General features: G+C 50.4%; 6 protein-coding genes across 6 annotated transcripts; 2 read left to right on the forward strand and 4 right to left on the reverse strand.

Moving 5' to 3' along the window:
* Positions 1 to 287: 287 nt before the first annotated feature.
* On the reverse strand, positions 288 to 1,640 carry AUEXF2481DRAFT_159577 (uncharacterized protein). Its single transcript, XM_013493852.1, has 3 exons — positions 1,312 to 1,640; positions 957 to 1,186; positions 288 to 898 (listed from the first exon to the last, which is right to left on the reverse strand). Exons 1-3 carry the CDS (start codon positions 1,541 to 1,543, stop codon positions 608 to 610), a joined length of 753 nt encoding a protein of 250 aa, XP_013349306.1. The 5' UTR covers positions 1,544 to 1,640; the 3' UTR covers positions 288 to 607.
* An 867-nt stretch (positions 1,641 to 2,507) lies between these two features.
* Positions 2,508 to 4,903, reverse strand: AUEXF2481DRAFT_686 (uncharacterized protein; the record flags this gene model as incomplete). Its single annotated transcript, XM_013493747.1, has 5 exons — positions 2,508 to 2,634; positions 2,685 to 2,862; positions 2,916 to 3,914; positions 3,968 to 4,054; positions 4,105 to 4,903. 5 exons carry the CDS (start codon positions 4,901 to 4,903, stop codon positions 2,508 to 2,510), a joined length of 2,190 nt encoding a protein of 729 aa, XP_013349201.1.
* Positions 4,904 to 6,471: 1,568 nt separating this feature from the next.
* AUEXF2481DRAFT_160106 (uncharacterized protein) lies at positions 6,472 to 7,103 on the reverse strand. Its single transcript, XM_013493853.1, has 2 exons — positions 7,097 to 7,103; positions 6,472 to 7,010 (listed from the first exon to the last, which is right to left on the reverse strand). Exon 2 carries the CDS (start codon positions 6,863 to 6,865, stop codon positions 6,572 to 6,574), a length of 294 nt encoding a protein of 97 aa, XP_013349307.1. The 5' UTR covers positions 6,866 to 7,010; positions 7,097 to 7,103; the 3' UTR covers positions 6,472 to 6,571.
* Positions 7,104 to 8,075: 972 nt separating this feature from the next.
* AUEXF2481DRAFT_72076 (uncharacterized protein) lies at positions 8,076 to 10,607 on the reverse strand (the record flags this gene model as incomplete). The annotated part of the gene is made up of 5 exons (XM_013493854.1): positions 9,329 to 10,607; positions 8,979 to 9,278; positions 8,534 to 8,924; positions 8,253 to 8,481; positions 8,076 to 8,219 (listed from the first exon to the last, which is right to left on the reverse strand). Exons 1-5 carry the CDS (start codon positions 10,158 to 10,160, stop codon positions 8,076 to 8,078), a joined length of 1,896 nt encoding a protein of 631 aa, XP_013349308.1. The 5' UTR covers positions 10,161 to 10,607.
* Positions 10,608 to 11,769: 1,162 nt separating this feature from the next.
* AUEXF2481DRAFT_60882 (glycoside hydrolase family 35 protein) lies at positions 11,770 to 15,162 on the forward strand (the record flags this gene model as incomplete). The annotated part of the gene is made up of 7 exons (XM_013493855.1): positions 11,770 to 11,981; positions 12,043 to 12,229; positions 12,279 to 12,604; positions 12,730 to 12,782; positions 12,816 to 12,906; positions 12,963 to 13,857; positions 13,891 to 15,162. The coding sequence occupies 7 exons, from the start codon at positions 11,770 to 11,772 to the stop codon at positions 15,160 to 15,162; spliced, it is 3,036 nt and encodes a 1,011-aa protein (XP_013349309.1).
* Positions 15,163 to 16,441: 1,279 nt separating this feature from the next.
* On the forward strand, positions 16,442 to 17,276 carry AUEXF2481DRAFT_160265 (uncharacterized protein). Its single transcript, XM_013493856.1, has one exon. The coding sequence runs from the start codon at positions 16,646 to 16,648 to the stop codon at positions 17,141 to 17,143; it is 498 nt and encodes a 165-aa protein (XP_013349310.1). The 5' UTR covers positions 16,442 to 16,645; the 3' UTR covers positions 17,144 to 17,276.
* The last annotated feature ends 371 nt before the right edge of the window (positions 17,277 to 17,647 follow it).

The raw sequence follows: 17,647 nt of genomic DNA on the forward strand, positions 1-17,647 counted from the left end.
GTCTGCTAGAAAGTCCCGTGTGTTACTTGTTCTGCTCGTCACAACACTCGTTACAACGGAGACATACACTTGGTTCCATCATTCGTTATATACTTTCTGACCGCTCGTCAATCTTTTTATATCGCACAGACTGCGTCTTGTTTCCTCTACAGATCTCATATAGTTCTTTCGCGCTCATCTCGTCTGAGCTGTAGCTCTCAACAAGACTTGCAAGACACAACCGGTCACATTATTATCAACTCGTCCTCACAGATCAGATTTGCTGACAGCGCAAGATAGTTAACAGGAGATCAAGCAAAAAGATAAAGCGGTGAGCAGGATCCGAACCTGCGATCTCTGCAGCTTCTTCCCATCGAATGCAGAAACTGTTGACTCGATGGCGAAGCGCTTGTGTTTGCAAGACACAGGGATGCAGCGTCTTGACCACTAGACCATCGCCGCTTTGTTGAAGTGATGGAAAAATATGATCGAATATGACTTGTCTAGACATTGTGCAGGCTACAAGCATGAAGGCTTTGCAGAGGGCACACTCCACGCGACAGATACGGCGATGGGGAAAGAGCTGACAGAGCTGTGCCTCCCTAACTTGCACTCGCCATATACTCATCTACTCCTGCGTCAGAAATCTCAAGAATGCCTTTGCGATCACAGCACCACCATGCGTATCCCCCACCCTCTTGATTCCATCCTCATAAATCTCATCTGCAAAGACACCAGCATCATGTCTAGCAGACAGGATATGCGTCACCATCTCCCTGTTGAACTCGGGATGTCCTTGCACAGTGATCAAGCGACCTTTGGCATACATGCCCTGGTTCTCGCACCTCGTGGTATGTGCCAAAGGTAATACGCCTTCCGGATACGTGTATACCATATCCTGATGCATTTGGTGAATACTCTGTTTGCCTTATTAGTACCTTCCCTTCACATTTCAAACATGACAAGGGGATACTTACCAAATCATCAACGCCGAAAATATCCTTTCCCAGAGAAGTGAGCTCGAGAGGTGTCACACTGACTTCCCAGCCGTGGGTGCCGCGTGCTACCTTGGCTCCTAGAGCACGGCCGACGATTTGATGACCAAAGCAAATACCCAAGACGCGGATACGTGATTGAGATTCCAAGATCTTGCGGGTGTAGTCTACTAATTTGATGATCCAAGGGTCGTTGTCAAAGGAATTGTATTCTGAAAGATTGCACAAAACGTCAGCATGTCTCTTCTTGACATCTCCTTACCCATCACCCAATCGTGTGTTGTCCATCATCTCGCACCTCGGAACCATATAAAGTGGAAAGAACGAAAATACTTACTACTCCCAGTCATCAAAACTGCATCCACTTTTTCCAAATCCTCTGGGTATTCTTGCTTGCCAACGACATCATAACTCGTGCATTCCACCCTCACATCTTCGCCTTCACTCGTCAACTCCTGACTTGCGTGTTTGAGAAGTGCTGTGAATATGTCTCCATAGCTGCCGTATTTATCAAGCACTTTGTCTAGCGGTGTGTCGCATTCGAGGATGGCGATGCGGAGAGTTGGCATTTTTTTCTGTGATTTCAACAGTTGATGAAGAATAGAAAGGTGATCGGTAGTTGCAGTATCACTTATTGAGACCAGTGGGTGAGAAAAGGGGGGGGGGGGAGGGGGGGGGAAAGAGTGTAAATGCTAAAGTGATTGATTTGGTCATGTGTGGTATGTATGTCGTCGTTTGGAGGGTTGGTCAATGCACATCATTGGATCCACCTCCGACGTCGCTGAACATGTCTAGATAGATGTGTGTTCCTTATCTCTCGCATTGAGCTTCTCAAAATAGGCATGTAGAATGCAAAGAGCCAACTTGCATGCTCTAAAGCTAAACCATACGACTCGAGTATAACATGAGATTTCCTCAAACGAGTACACCCTCATCTACAGACAAAATTGCTCGTGCGTCCTTGTGATGACCGCATCGGTATGGGGTAAGGTGGGGTCACTTCTTATTCTTCACCAGGATCTGAAAGTCATCGTGTCTTCTCCATCTCATAAATTTTTGCAAACAGCCGTATGCATTTGTAAAAGCGACACCCAGAGAATATCTCAACACCTGTTCCACACAACCAAAGGACCTTTTTCCCTATCTACTGGAGGTCGACAGAAAAGAGGAAAACAAGGTCTCCATGGTCGCTCAACAAACAAAGACCGTCCTGTGAAAATCCATCGAATGTCGAAATGACATGAGTTCTGGTACATCATCCGTTCGATTCTTCCAAGCATCTGTTTCCCCATGAGAAGAAAAAAACTCCCCTTTCCACCACAAAACCAGGATTCTACCGATGAATCCTACAAGAAATGAAAATAGGCAAAAAAGCAAAAAGTGATAAAGAGAAGGAAAGAGAAAAAATCTGAGCCATTCTAGGCATTGCAAAAGGACAAAAAGAGTAGAGTAAAGACTCTGAATAATGGTCATCGTCGTCGTCTCGTTAAGTATGCGTTTCTCGTAATGACTGTGGTTGGAGGCCGTGGCATCCTATTGCCGTGAGTAGGGCCGGTTCATGGCTGCAATCTCGCGGGCTATGGTGCCCCATTCGAGTTCTCTGCGGACTGGCTTGCCACGCTTGGAACACTGGTGCTCCTCCCACTTTAGAAGCTCGTATCTGGACCAGGTCAGCTGGTTTTGTCTGAATGACGGGCTCTCCGGACTTACGAAAATCGTAAATGAGGTTGGATGATGACGTTGAGGCGACGAGCCCGAACGAAGCAGTATGCTCGAGGGAACGAAATGCCGAATTCATTCATCACCTCGGCGATACAAATTGTCGCAGATCTGGAAACACCCACTCTACAATGGACAAGAGTGGCAACACCTGCTTCCCTTCCCTTTCCTGTGGAGCAATTGATTAGCCTTGAGCTGACGTGGAGTGTTCGAATATCTTACTGATAAAATCTAAGCATCTATCAAAGGACGATGTCAGCGGATCGACTCCATTGTCCTGGACTCCATCTACATAGAGGATGCTGTCTTTTGTACGAGCATCATCCTTCCATCTCTTGGTCTCACCACTTGTCCAGTTGATTGTTTCGCCAATGCTAAGGACTTGCCCAATATTGAGTTCACGCAGCAGATCAGGGTTGTTGGCATGCCCAAGGTTTCCTAGGTACATGTAATTCATGACTCTAGAGGGGAAGGAACCATCCATCTTGCTGAACCACGCCGGAGAAGGCCGACAAAGCGCTGCCATGGAATTGGTTGAGTTAGGAGATGACTGCAAGATTCTTGGCTGGATCGAGCTCAAAAGGGAAACATCGGTGGGGTACGAAAAGAGATTACGATGGTGCTTGGTGTGCAGCTCCACGTACGCCCTGTCTACCGTCGCACAATTGGCGTACATGTAGTAGGCGAGTGCTAACATTGACGTCTCGGTGTATCCGTCAGTGCAGTGGATGAGGATTTTCCTGCCTTGGCGATCAGCACCAAGATCGAGGTCGATCATGCCGATGTCTCCGTCGGCATCGTGGTGATATTTGGGAGGTGTCATCTGCTGGCTGTCTTTACGATGCATTGGTTCCTCGTGTTCCGGATTTGCTTGCTTGTATAGCCAGGCTACTGTGTCCATCAGAGCATCTACCTCTGTCTGAGACCAGGTAGGTGGCATGATGGCGCCAGAGCCTGGAAACTCAAGTTGTGGAATGGCGTTGTTGGATACCTTTGGGTTCGACAAGAGACTCTCCATCAGCTGGAATGCCTTGTAATCTGGTAGTTGCGCTGGGTCGGTTGCTTCCACGAACAAATCATAAGCTTGCGCTGCGGATGGTAGTGCTGCATCTGGGTCCGACGGTGTTGTCAGAGATGCATCAGGGGTAGGACCAAGCCAAACGTTGTTGGCAATTTCAGTCGCTGAGGACATGGTATGCATCTCGTATCTTTCGGAGTGGACTTTTGCGCCTGTCAGCTTTGCCATCTGTTATGCGAACGACGAGTTAACTCACAAAAGTCCATGACTTCACCAGTCATATTGCCACTGTCATCGACAGCTACGATTTCTGGATGCTCGGCTTGCAACTTGGCGAATGTTTCTGTGACAGTCAGGACTTGGTCACTTATCAGACGCTGGATTGATTTTTACCTGTCACCACATACGTGTGGTACTGCGGTACTTCGACATCAGTGCCTCTATCCTTTTCTCTCCACACTTTCTGAGCTCTCGCAATGATGGATGCCAACTTGTCAAGCACAGCGTTGGACGTCTTATCGTCGGCGTAGACAACAATGTCGCTCATGGTCGCCATCTTGACTGCCTGGATCTGGAAATTACGGATGGAGAAGCCATCTCTGGGGTCGACGTCTAGGAAAGTCGAGATCTGATCACCGGCCTTTGTAGCGAGTAGCAGTTCATCAGGGGCAATGGCGCCCTTGAGCTTGGAGTGTGTAAGGTCACCTCCTGCCTTGACCAAAGTTATGCCACGCAAGGTGCGAGGGGATCGTCGGAATTGCTTCTTGTTGCGCGCCGAGAAGTATGTCAATTGGATGCTGTTTTCTGGGTGGAGACCATGAAGCCAAGGGAAGACGGTCTTTGTGTCTGGTAGGGGGCGTGAGGCTGTGTGGTCCAATGCTTCGTGCAGCTCTTGAGCAGTCAATGCATAGATGGGCGGGCTGTCGCTGACTCTTTGGTAGTTGGTGGCTTCGACCAGCAATGAAGGTATGTCGACCACTTGTTGGTTATTGGGTGTTCTTGGCGATCCCGGCGGAGTTTCAAGCTGCTGCTGCTGTTGCAGCTTGGTTGGGGTTGGACCAGGAGAACACGTATCAGGCAGGTGCTTGTTTGGGACAGCTGTAGGTTTTCCTCGGACAGACGTGTTGATGCTTTGTTGCGCACTGGATGCACGGGTAGCCACTAGCGCTGGTCTTGCACAGACTGTAGCCATAAGAGCGTTGCTAAGAGCTTCGGCGCCGGTCGATGAGAAGGGCAGCCTGCGCTACACTTGTAGTTTGACGTCGTGTGCTGAGTCGTCAGAGGCCGCTAGAGACCAGGAGATGCCGTGTCTGAAGAGCTGACGTTTTGTGTAGGGCTATGGGAAGATCGCCTTTGTTTACTTGGAACTGATAAGGAAGTGGAGATAAGGTGATCCGCGAACCGAAAATGCAGAAGATTGACAGACGAATGCTTCAAGAGGCACAGAGGGGACAAGATGGAATATGTCAATCGTTTCTTCTCGACATATGTGATGATGAAGAAGGAGCAAATTGGTTGAGGACCTGCAAGCAATACTTTCAGGACGGCGGCACTCCCACATGTGATTGATTCGCAGGAGGATCGTCCGAGCGCCAAAGGCGGGGTGGACGGGCGTTAGTAGAACGGGGGAACTTCCACACCACTATTGGCGCGAACCCTTGGCAGATAGACATGGCTAAACTGCTTCGTGCAGTGCTTTCATCAAGTCAATAATCATCTTTTGTCTTCTCGGAGGCAGGACGTGTTGCTTGTGGAAATCCTTGTGCGAGAAGTGGCAGATTTTGGGTCACCATGCTTGCGCAATTGACACGATGCGGGATGTGTCGCTATCGCTGGCTGGTTGGCTCAGGGTCTCAAGAGGTCCCGAACAAATTTGAATTTGTGATGCACCGCCTCGCCGATCCCTCCGTCTTATCGAGTGAGAGCCCCAGACGGCCAGAGCGTGCCAGCAAACAAGTGGTACGCCTTGCCGTTTTTTCCATTCCTACTTTCATCATGCTGCAGCAAAATAGATTGCCAATGAGACGTACTCTCATCGATCGGAGCGGCCACGAGAACATGTTGAGCATGTGTGTGTAGCGACAAGGCGAGTTTCTTTTCTTTTGTCTCTCTCCTGCTCACCAGGTTCCTTGGGCGCGCAGGCAGAAACCCTTGACAAGTCAGCCCAGCTCGCGTGCTCCGCGTCCCCACATGTCGGATGATGGCACAATCCGAGCGAAGGAGCCACGGGATGGCGTCCTCTACAAATTATGGCGTACCTCGACTCTCAATGGAACACTCCAAATTTGGTTCACAGCGAGCCTCATCCTTTGTTGAAGGTTCCCTGGCAAGTTTGAAGCGGATTCTCGAGGTCCACAAGATGGCTAACCATGACCATCCAGTCGTATATGCAGACTTGAACTAGTCAAGAGCACTACTCCGAGTGGTAGATACTCTGTACAAGGGTTCCCCAAAGTCGATCTCTCGATGTACTCTAACCCAACTCGCCAAAGGAGGGAGGAACCCGCGGGGTTGCACCCAGGACCACGGGCGAGCTACAGCCTTGCTCAATCGTCGATAGGCCACGACCGATGCATCCCTCCGATTACTGCTGTTTTGGTTGTCCGGAACGTCCTTGGGTTTTTCCAGAGGATGAATTCTGTGGGACGTGTACAAGATCATTGTGTTGCATGCTACCGAACCATGGCCACATGAAGGCTTACATCAGGGCTTAGGACATGCCGTGTGAGGATGGTACGTACTGTGCAACGTTCACGGCAGCCAGCCGCTAGATCGTGACATCGTGTCTAGATCGTTCTGATGGGAAGATAGCCCAAATCAGCACTTTATAGACGACATCTGTTCTCAGTCCTCATCACTTCTAGGCGAATTGTTCGACTCTTAGAAGCGACACATGCAAGTGACGCTCTCCAAGCTGTGAGGACACACTGCAATTGCCTATTGCCCTTGTCCAAGGACACATCCGTGTGTATAACGTAAACTTCAAAAAGCGTACAGTGACTCCAAGGGTCATCAACCTCTCGCCATAACCACCAAAAACAGCCTCTCCCCAACTCCATCCATGCAAAACTCCAACATCAATGCTCCATGACCAGCTCAACCATTTGCACATGGTAAACGACGTCAAGCAGCATAGCTCAAGCACCCTCATCATCCCTAATCTCCTGCTGCAAAACAATAGAATAAACACTAGCCTTCAACAACGTAAACACCGTCGAAGTCTTCCTCTCCAATCCTCTCAATGCATCGAGAATTTCAGCACTAGGACGAGAAGCAAGATCATTTAGAAGAGAAGAGAGCTGTGCGATTTTTAGTATTGTGATTGTTGCCTTGTTCGAAAGTGACAGAAAATGGAGAGGTGGTGCGAAAGATATGGCAAACTCACATCTCCAAGATTTCCTGCTAGGCGTACGTATTCATCTAGCACTTCTTGTTCGAGTGGTGAAAGGGATTCTTCGCCTGTCGCTCCAGGGCTGCTCTCGAGAGCTGACATTGTTGATTTGTAGTGATTCTGTCCGCTGACTTTGGAACTGGTTTGATGGTCTCTAGAACGCCGTCTTATTTTGGATGTATCGTAGTGTTGCAGTAAATTCGAGATGAAATGAGTGTTGGGTGTTGTGGTTCGCTGATGGTTGAAAGACCATCGGTGTTTTGTGTCGAGGATGCCAAGACAGCTTCGCGTCAGGGTGGCCCTGCTGACTACAATCTCGAAGGCACGAATGTCGATAGAGCCGCCAGGAGCTTTGGAAAATGTATCAGATCTGGTAAGAGTATTGAGACATGATATCTTGTCATGATTTAGATTATATTAAGGACCATAAAGTGAAGTGTGGTGGTGTTTGGATTAAATATCATACCAACACATGTCTATACCACAAGCGTCTTCTGGACTCCGTGCAGATTGAGCCCGTCATCTTCTCTAGCAATTTCACGTTTATCCTTCGAACAAAGTACGTCACAGTATGTCAAAGACCGGACTTTATCACCTATTCGCATCACAGATAGAAACCGTGCACTAAGAATATTGGTTCAGAGGAGAATCTCAAAAGTATCATTCATCGAATTCAAACACATCAAGCGCTAGGATCTGAAGACCTCCATTTGAGAAGCGAGAGAAAAAAAAAGACAGGTAAAACATCCGCTTTGCCGTGTTGAGCCTCGAGGGTCAGAAAAAGAACAGGAACTCCCCCAAAAGAACTCCCACCCAATTGCATGCGTTAAGAATAATGGCATAGATATACAAGCTGCCCTGACACGCCTCAGCATGAAGATTGCTTTTGTGGATTGTCGTCTCCCGTATACGGCAAGTTTTGCTGTCAGCACAAGGTGACACCTTTCGAGCACGGAAGAGGAGGAGCAGTGTCCTATCGATGCGCCTCGTGATATTGGTGATCGTGATGTTGGTCGTCTCCATCGTGATGCAGCGTGACGGAGTTGAACTCCTCGAAGGGATCGGCAATCTCGCCGCCGGGCGTCGCAAGGTTGCTGTCGAGTGGTACACCCTTCATCTTACTCGAGTCAACACCAAAGCCATTGTTCACCTTGGCGCCGTTAAGGTCGACACTGTGACTCTCCCTGACATTTCTGAAGTTGACAGTGTCGACACCACGGCCCTGGTTGGGTATAATCGGAGGCTTGGAGTGGCGTAGTAGAGCCCATTGTGTGGTACGGAAGAAGGGGTGACCCTTGACGTCTGAGGCGCCGGCGCGAGAGCCCAGTCGACGGAGTTCGTCCTTGATGAGAAGCTTGCGAATCAGAGACTTGCATAGACTGGAGGATGATTAGTATTGTACTCATGACTCGGGGCAATCGCACAACTTACTTGCTGACATTGGGGTAGCCACTGCCCTCGGGGAAGGGCACCTCATCTCGCAGAATGTTGGCAAATGTGGCATTTCTGTTCTTTCCCTTGAATGGTGTAGTGCCGTAAAGCATCTCGTATATCAGGATTCCCAAGGTCCACCAATCGACTGCACTGGTGTGTCCACAGCCCTTGATGACCTCTGGTGCGATGTATTCTTCTGTGCCGACGAATGAGTTTGTACGGAAATTGTTGATGCATGACTTGGTGTCAATCGCGGGCATGTTGTTGGGGTTGTTCGAGACACCGTTGCGACCAGACATGATCATTGTGGGAACACCGCCAGGGTCGGACTGTTTGGAAAGATCGAAGTCTGAAAGCATAATGTGGCCGGACTGGTGGAGAAGAATATCTAAGAGGTGGATGTTAGTATATCAAAACCAAGACGACTCTATGCTGAACGTACTTTCAGGTTTGAGATCTCTATAGATGAAGCCCATGAGATGCAGATACTCGAGAGCGGCCGTCACCTCTGCAGCGTAGAAGCGAGCGGCGTCTTCGTCTACGCACTTGTTTGGACGAGTCTGGAGAGCTCGGAAGAACTCTCCTCCACTGCAGTATTCCATGCAGAGGTATAAATGGTCTTCTGACTGGAATGAATGATATAGCGTGACAATGAATGGATGGTTGCTGGTGGCTAGAATCTCCTGCTCGGCCAGGGCGCGCTTGATCTTGTTGCGCTTGATCATTTCCTTCTTGCTGAGCACTGCGGATCGTCAATGTGTGCTTCAAGTTGTAGACACTGTGTATGCTTACCCTTCATAGCGTAGAGCCTCGAGCTCTTCTTCTCGCGCACCAAGTATACCTTGCCCACATCACCCTTGCCAATCATTTTGATCTTGTCGAAACTTCCAGGACCAACCTCGACATCGCGTACTTTGATACTATTACTGCTGTACGTCCTGCGGAAGGCGGCTGCAGCTCTAATCTTGCCAGGGCTGGGGATACCGGGTACAGGGAGCATGTCAGGGGAACTGCTCATGGGTACTGTCTCGACCATGGACTGTATTGAGATGTTCGACTGCTGCTGGGCGAGTGGAGAGGCTTTGGTCATCATGTCGGAAGTCTGTGGCCGGCTGTCGTTGGAGTTTGTCTTTGTGAACAGACCCTGAGCATTGGGAGCACTGGCGACACGACGCAGTTTCCGAGCCAGCTCTTCCTTGCCAGCAACAGCGGCAGCTTCGTCTTCGGCCTCTTGTCCCTTTTTGATAGGTGTGTCCGGAGGGCTTGGAGGTACGCTGTCGGCGTTGTGATGACGGAGGGCAGGTGGACCTTGGTGTGCAAAGTAGGGGTTGGCGTTCGCTGTAGGGCTCATTTCGTCAAGAGTATTGCCCTCGCTGGCGACGGTCTGACTTCTATTTCGACCGATGTGTGGCAGAAAGCGACTGTTGCGGAGTTTGTGCTCAGAGCGCGGGGTCGAGGGGCCTTCAGAACTGGTCTTGCCCTGGCCAATCAGCTCATCCTTTGAGGAGGACGAAGTGATGCGGAAAAAGTTCTTGATCTTCTGGCCAACCTGCGAGTTTGAGCCGTTGACCGACTTATTGGTCGACATAGACACGCCCGAGAAGGTGCGCCGCTCGCCAGGCATGATGGTTGGAGTAGGTGTACGCTGGCGGATAGAGGGTGGAAGGTAGGGGATACGCGACGACGGAGGATTGTGGGCACCGTCGCAGCAGGCGATGCAGCACTGCGGTCGAGGAGGGTGGAGAGGGTCAGTAAGGAGAGCCCAAGTCTGGTGTAGCGGCTGTCAACTGGGCCAGAACGCGCGAACGAGCGAGGACAGCGGGTCAGGGTTATGCTTCGGCGTGGCGGAGGATATTCCTGGGGAGTTAAGCCATTCGACGGTCGGCGATTAGAGCCGCGGTGGGGTTGCTTCAGCTATTGTCTGTTTGGAGAGAAGCAAGCGTCTGTTGTTTGTGAGACTGCAAGTTGGTTGTACGAGTCAAAGATCAGGGTCAGGGACAATGTTGGAAGACGAAACGAGGATGAGTTGGTTGTTCTTTGCTGGGCGGTTGGCATGCTCCTCGTCTGTTGACTCGGCCATACAATGCCGTGGATGCGTCAGCGTGGAGTCGTCTCGTTTCCTGGCATCGGCCTGAACCGGGGGGGTTGCTTGCTAAGCCGCCGGAGGGCTGTGCCTGAGCTTGCCGAATCTTCTGGCTAATCCCTCGTCGTCGCTAATTATTACCACTATTTATCACCAATCGCAAACCCACTTGCCTATTACACCATTAGCCAAGCCCATAAACCACCTGCCTACTCGGAGTACTAGAAACCAAATAGCTCTCGTTTGGTAGAATGAACAATATCAATTATCTTGCTGCCAACACAGTGACGCGTTCGTCTTTCTCCATGACATTCCTATTTCCTCTCCAACTCGCCGCTCAATCAACAATTGTCCTGGCAACAATATTGACCCTTACTGTCCACGAGTTGGAGCGTGCGTGTGATGATCGCTGCCTGTACGGAGTCTCGGTTGTCCGTCCTACTTCCTGCCACCAATTTGTTGTCCTGCTTTTTACCAACCACCTAATAAAGCGCCAGCCACTTCCTGCAACACATCGCGGAAGTTGGCCTCGCTCTGTGTACATCAATAAACCATTGGTAAGCTCTAAAAGTCGGACTTCTTGTTCCAAGACAGCCTGAGAATCGCAACAGCTCGTCCTCCGATGAATAGGTATGACGCTGAACTGCATTGAAGCCTCAATGTCTCGAGGCAAAAGGTAATTGGGCTTGTGAAGAGTCGCGCTCAACCCCGCACAAGGTAACTCCATCTCCGTCTTCATCACGATCTTGATGCACACTACGCTGCACTCCTCATGCGTCAATCGCCAAAGCTCGTGACAGAGGTCGTACAAGTGGTGTGAAAACTCATCAGGAACAGGGTTGCATCGAGTGGTGATCGCTCTATTCAGCCGAATCAACGTGATCGGAAGTGGGGTCTCCGCATGACGTTTTCCATCCTGTACCTGCACATCTTCACCATCCGTGACTTTCCTACCGATCTATTTCCTTTTGGAGGGATATGAGGTGCATTTTTCTCCGGGATTTAGTCTCACAAGAGGGGTCGATGCACTTTGACAGACATGAAATAGAGTTGATCTCGGGTGAATACATAACGATGGCATGCCATAAAGCTTCAGTGTATTCCGCAGACCTTCTCGTGTCTTGCTTCCAAGCCGACAAGACTTTGCAAGATGCTTGGTAATACTCTTCTCAAGGCTGCTGCCCTGGTGGCAGCATTGGCCACCTCATCTGATGCTCTCGCTCTCAAGAAGCCTAATTACAATGAATTGATCAAGCCGTACAAGAGAGAACTTCTTCAGGATCTGGTGTCCTGGGATGAGCATTCTCTATATGTACGCGGAGAGAGGATCATGATCTACTCTGGAGAGGTCCATCCTTTCAGGTATGTTATCTGATTGCCATATCCGCGTTTGATGTTAGTGATGAAGCTGACATGCCAAAAGATTGCCCGTACCCAGTCTTTGGCTAGATGTCCTTCAAAAGATCAAGGCATTAGGCTACAATGCTGTCTCGTTCTACGTCAACTGGGCTCTGCACGAAGGCAAACAGGGCGAGTTCAATGCCGAAGGTGTCTTCGCTTGGGAACCCTTCTTCGAAGCCGCCCAGGAGGCCGGTATATACCTGATCGCTGTAAGTCAATCACATACCTATTCATGAAGCCATGCTGACCGGACATCAGCGTCCTGGACCCTACATTAATGCTGAGGTCACCGGCGGTGGCTTCCCCGGATGGTTGGCTCGTAATCCAGGTATCCCCAGAACTCGCGATCCAAACTTCCTCAACGCCACCGACTACTACTCCCGCGCTATTGGAGAGATCATTGCGAAGGCTCAGATCACTGAAGGGGGACCTATCATCCTGTACCAGCCTGAAAATGAGTACTCGCAGGCCGTGCCAAGTGATCCTGAATTTCCGGATCCGGTCTATTTTGGAGCTGTCGAACAAAAGTTCAGAGATGCTGGAATCGTTGTACCCTCTATCAGTAACGATGCCTATCCTCATGGGTAAGCTAACAGTGTGAAGGCGGATGGCTTCTCTAAGCACATAGGCTCTGGTGGCGATCACCACACATCGATCACACCTGAACCGACGCCTCCAAGTACAACCTCATGGCTAACGTTTATAATAGATACTTCGCACCAGGACAAGCTGCTGCCGTGGACATATACGGCCATGACGCAAGTGATAACTCGACCCATGTAAGCTAGAACGAAGTGCTGATCTTTCTCCAGGGCTACCCGCTAGGCTTCGATTGCGCCAACCCAACTACCTGGCCCGACAACGCCCTTCCCACGTACTATGGCGAGTGAGTCTAGCTCCAGACATCGTGCATTCGTGCAATACTAATCTACACTTTTCAAGTCTTCATGCTGAACAAAGTCCCTCGACCCCCTACTCCATCCTCGAATTTCAGGGGGGTTCCTTCGACCCCTGGGGCGGACTCGGCTTCGCTCAGTGCGCTGAACTGCTCAACACCGAATTCCAGAGAGTCTTCTACAAGAATGACTACTCCTTCGGAGTAACCATCTTCAACATCTATATGACTTATGGTGGTACTAATTGGGGTGGCTTGAGTCATCCTGGTGGCTACACATCCTACGACTACGGAGCTGTTATCACCGAGGACCGTCTCGTGTCCCGCGAGAAGTACAGCGAAGCTAAGCTTGAAGCCAACTTCCTGCAAGCTTCACCAGCATACTTGACTGCTATCCCCCAGAACAACACTCACGCCAACGGCTCATACACTAACAATGCTGACATTGCTGTCACTGCATTGCTCGGAAACAGGACCAACTTCTTCGTCATCAGACACGCTGCATACAACTCTCGTGCTTCGACCGAATTCAAGCTACACCTTCCTACCAGTCAAGGCAATATCACCATTCCTCAATTGAACGGCTCGCTCGTCTTGAACGGCCGCGACTCCAAGTTCGCTGTCACCGACTATGATGCTGCTGGTACCAACCTTCTTTACTCATCTGCTGAGATTTTTACCCAAAAATCTTATGGTGACAAGCAAGTTTTGATCGTCTACGCGGGTCCCAATGAGAACCATGAGCTTGCATTGACCCTGTCCTGTAGCAGCGAAGTCATTGAGGGCTCTGGTGTCAACATCGTGAAGAAGAAGGGCACCACCATTCTTGGTTTCAAGAGCAGCTCTGAGAGACGTATCGTCAAGATTGGGGACCTCTACATCTATATCCTCGACCGTAACGACGCCTACAACTACTGGGTTCTTGACTTGCCTTCGAGCACAGTCTCTGGCAACTACACTAACGCCACTCTTGAGAGTTCTGCCGCCATCATCAAAGCTGGCTATCTCCTTCGTACTGTCGAGATCAGCGGCAACTCTATGCATCTTACTGGTGATCTCAATGCCACCACTGATGTTGAGATCGTTGGCGGTGCACCTTCCAAGCTTACTGAGCTTACTTTCAACAGTAAGAGCATCAAGTTCGCACAGGATAGCTGCTCTGGTGTGGTTACTGGTTCGGTCGCTTACGTGGAGCCTTCCTTCTCCATCCCTGATTTGTCAACTGTAGGCTGGCAGGTGATCGACAGTCTTCCCGAGATCGCTGCTGGATACGACGACAGTCTCTGGACCAGTGCCGACCTGACCTACAGCAACAACACCCAGCGTAATTTGACTACGTCTGTTTCACTCTACGCTCAGGACTATGGATATCTCACTGGCAACCTTCTATACCGTGGTCACTTTGTTGCTGCCGGTAACGAGAGCTCCATCTATCTCCAAACTCAAGGTGGGTCTGCTTTTGGCATGTCTGCCTGGTTGAACAGTACCTTCTTGGGCTCAGCTCGTGGTATCGACGCTGCCTCGAACGCCAACTCGACCTTTACTCTGCCTAATGTTGCTGCCGGTAGCTCCTACGTCCTGACTATCCTTCTCGACCACATGGGTCTGCAAGAGAACGGCCAAGGTGGTTCCAGTGAGATGAAGACCCCTCGTGGTATCCTCAACTACTCTCTCAGCGGTCGCGACGCTTCTGCAATTACCTGGAAGCTGACAGGTAACCTTGGTGGTGAAAGCTACAAGGATCGCACTAGAGGACCTCTCAACGAAGGAGGTCTTTACGTAGAGCGTCAAGGCTACCATCTCCCTGGCGCACCTACCTCCAGCTGGGCCAACAGCACTGGTCCCATGACTGGTATCTCATACCCCGGTGTCGCCTTCTACGCTACCACCTTCGACCTCGACATGCCAGCCGGCTACGACATCCCCATCGCCATCTCCTTCTCCAACGCCACATCCAGCAGCAATGGCTCCACCCCTGTGGCGTACAGAAGTCAAATCTACGTCAATGGCTACCAATTCGGCAAGTACGTCTCCAACATCGGACCTCAGGATGTCTTCCCTGTTCCTCAAGGTATTTTCAACTACAATGGACCCAACTACTTTGGTGTCTCGCTGTGGGCTCTTGATGAGGGTGGTGCTAAGATCTCCAACTTGAGCTTGGTTGCTGGGCCAGTCATCCAGAGTGGTTATGGACCTATTGAGTTGAGTCCTATGACTGGCTGGTCGAAGAGAGAGGGCGCTTACTAGAATGTCTAAGTCTAATGAGCGTGGATATGTCTTTTCAAAGCTAGCTAGTCATCGTCTATGTATCATGGCTATCAACTGTCACATAATCAGAGTATAATGTTAATTGAGAGCTTCACAATGTCTGAACGAACACTGAATCCGACTATGTTTGACCCTAACAAGGAGGCAGCTTCATGGCCGGACTTTGACCGAGGTTATGCCGATGGACCGCTGGTCAAATTTGGAGCGCTGTTCACTGTTCAGGCCATTGTCCTCCAAGACACGACATTAGGGAGCACACAGACGATGTGTGAGAATGACTGAAAGGATTCCAGATCAATAGCTGGAGTTCCACGCTGTAGAGCTGTAGAACGATCAGCTTGAACATCTTTGGCAGACCAAAGCTGTACCGGTAAGACATCAACCGCTTACTCCTTCGACTTGCCAAGCTTGTAGTCCTTGTTGTAGACGGTGGAGCACCGTCTCGGTCGAGCGGGCGGGCCGATATCTGACATGGATCCAGAGTCTGCTGCCTCGCGATCTCTCTGCTCGACATCGGTCTCCTCGCCAGCCTGCCTCTCTTGTTGTTCGCCAGCCTCGTCAGCTTCAGGCGACGCCTTATCGTTGATCTCGTCCGCTTCGTCGGCATCAGCTTTCTTTTCTGGCGACGGACGTATTAGCTGCATAGCTGATCAAGACGCCGGGTGTGGGAATAGATACCGGGTATGCCGCCATACATGAGCTTCTCAGCCTTTTTCTTCTTCAGTATTCCTGCCTTGAGTCTTGCTCGAATGTCTGTCAGCTCTGCCAAGTCGCGTTCGGCGCGGCGCAGTGTCTTGTGTACCTTCTACAACAAGCCAATAACAGCGGCCTCGGCCTCAGCGATCTTACCGGGACCAAGAATCTCGCGTCCCTTCTCAGCAAAGCGTACAGCCTCTTGCGCATGTATCAAGTAATCAGTCTGGTCGCCTGCAAACACGATGTGTGCACGAACGCGAATCACCAAGAAAGGCTCTACGTGCTGGAGCAGCTTGGGTGCAATGTCTCTTGCTTGTTTAGCGCTCGTCATTGTGTTCTCTCGGGTCAGTCCCATCATGTGGTCGTGGAACCCAGCTATGACTCTTCCGCCGTTTTCTTGAGCGGATGCTGATGCATGTGAGCCTTCGTATTCGTGGGTGGTGTACTCGTGCGCGTTGTGGTGGTTGTTTGCTGGTCCTCGTCATGGTGGTCGCCTTGGGAGAGTAGAACTGCTACTTCAGAAGGAACAGCTGATTGCTGTGCAGTAGGGGATATGTGATCGCTCATATTTACTGTCAGGCAGGCACTGATACTTCGTTGAGGTTTTGAATCAATCGAGTTGCGCTTTGAGGGAGGAATCCGGCGCCTCTTTGGCGTTTGAATATTCCGCCAGCAAGTTTGGTGATGGCTGCATCGGTTTGATCTAGGCAACAAGTCCTTTGGAGCTCACTGTCAAACATCTCCTTATACCCATCCCCGGCCAAGAATGCAGCCGTATCGGAGCACAGTACTTTACGAGTCTGTACCACCTCTCGTTGGAGTGCATCGCTTCGACACACTTCAGCAGATACTCGAATCATCGAAGAGCTGTGCGTTCTTGAAGTCCTCACAGCTCTTATGCGCGTTGGATAGAAGGATAGAGGTGACACGACTGGAGATAGGATTACTGCACGGGGTTGCTGATCATCCGCACCAAGCACTGACATCCCTTCTGCTGGTTATTCACTGCAGCTTCCGTCGATCGCTTCGCACTGTTACGCGTTGCGGAACTGCTTCGCATTATACCTCATCTGGTTGGCATACTTTGCTTCTTTCCCACCTTAAGTTTCCCTGCGACAAGAACTGCTTCCTTTCCTGCTTCGTTCTGGAAGAGATGCCGAACGTGGAGATCTTCGAGCGGTCTCTGCGCAGGTGTCTCCAGCCTAGACGATCTGAGCCCTGTCATAGGGTTCCTGCTATCTCGACACTGACTGTTCATCTCTGAACTGATTATTACCTTTCTTGGACAACGCGACAGCTCACAGTATCTCATATACCGACACCGATGAAAGCCCAGACGCCGTGATTGATAGTATGATCGGCGAGTACGGGCCAAAGAACTTCTGCGGCTTCTGCTGGTCACACTACTAACTCTGACTGCGATCGGTCCAGATCTGACTAGCATCCACGGGCTGAGGATACTATAGATAAATTCTGGCCCAGTTGTCCGAACCACATAATGTCGGTACGACGATATCTCGCGACTGCACATGTTCCCTGACTCTTTTGACTTCCTAACGACTACCGCAAGTGTCTTTCAATGGCTCTATGTGCTTCATATTCTCGCTCGCTCTCACTCCCACGACAAATGTAGAGTAGCAACGGACTGTAGAAAAGTAGAGTCCTTTCTCGGACCCAAGGAGCCCCTGTAGAGAGTCGACAACATGATAACTCTCGGCGGGTGTTGCTGTAGCCCTAGAAGTACCATGTCTTGATACAGCTACACGTG

The sequence above is a fragment of the Aureobasidium subglaciale genome, assembly GCF_000721755.1.
Source record: "Aureobasidium subglaciale EXF-2481 unplaced genomic scaffold scaffold_0, whole genome shotgun sequence".
In the NCBI taxonomy this organism is placed as follows: Eukaryota; Fungi; Ascomycota; class Dothideomycetes; order Dothideales; family Saccotheciaceae; genus Aureobasidium; species Aureobasidium subglaciale.

What these genes read in the sequence shown, in the direction of transcription:
- AUEXF2481DRAFT_159577 (XM_013493852.1), bottom strand. Translation starts at nt 1,543, where the DNA reads ATGCCAACTCTCCGCATCGCCATCCTCGAATGCGACACACCGCTAGAC. An exon ending in AGTTTTGATGACTGGGAGTA is followed by an intron (nt 1,187 to 1,311) that starts GTAAGTATTTTC and finishes GCAATCTTTCAG; the next exon opens with AATACAATTCCTTTGACAAC. An exon ending in TTTTCGGCGTTGATGATTTG is followed by an intron (nt 899 to 956) that starts GTAAGTATCCCC and finishes TAAGGCAAACAG; the next exon opens with AGTATTCACCAAATGCATCA.
- AUEXF2481DRAFT_160106 (XM_013493853.1), bottom strand. Translation starts at nt 6,865, where the DNA reads ATGATGAGGGTGCTTGAGCTATGCTGCTTGACGTCGTTTACCATGTGC.
- AUEXF2481DRAFT_160265 (XM_013493856.1), top strand. Translation starts at nt 16,646, where the DNA reads ATGCAGCCGTATCGGAGCACAGTACTTTACGAGTCTGTACCACCTCTC.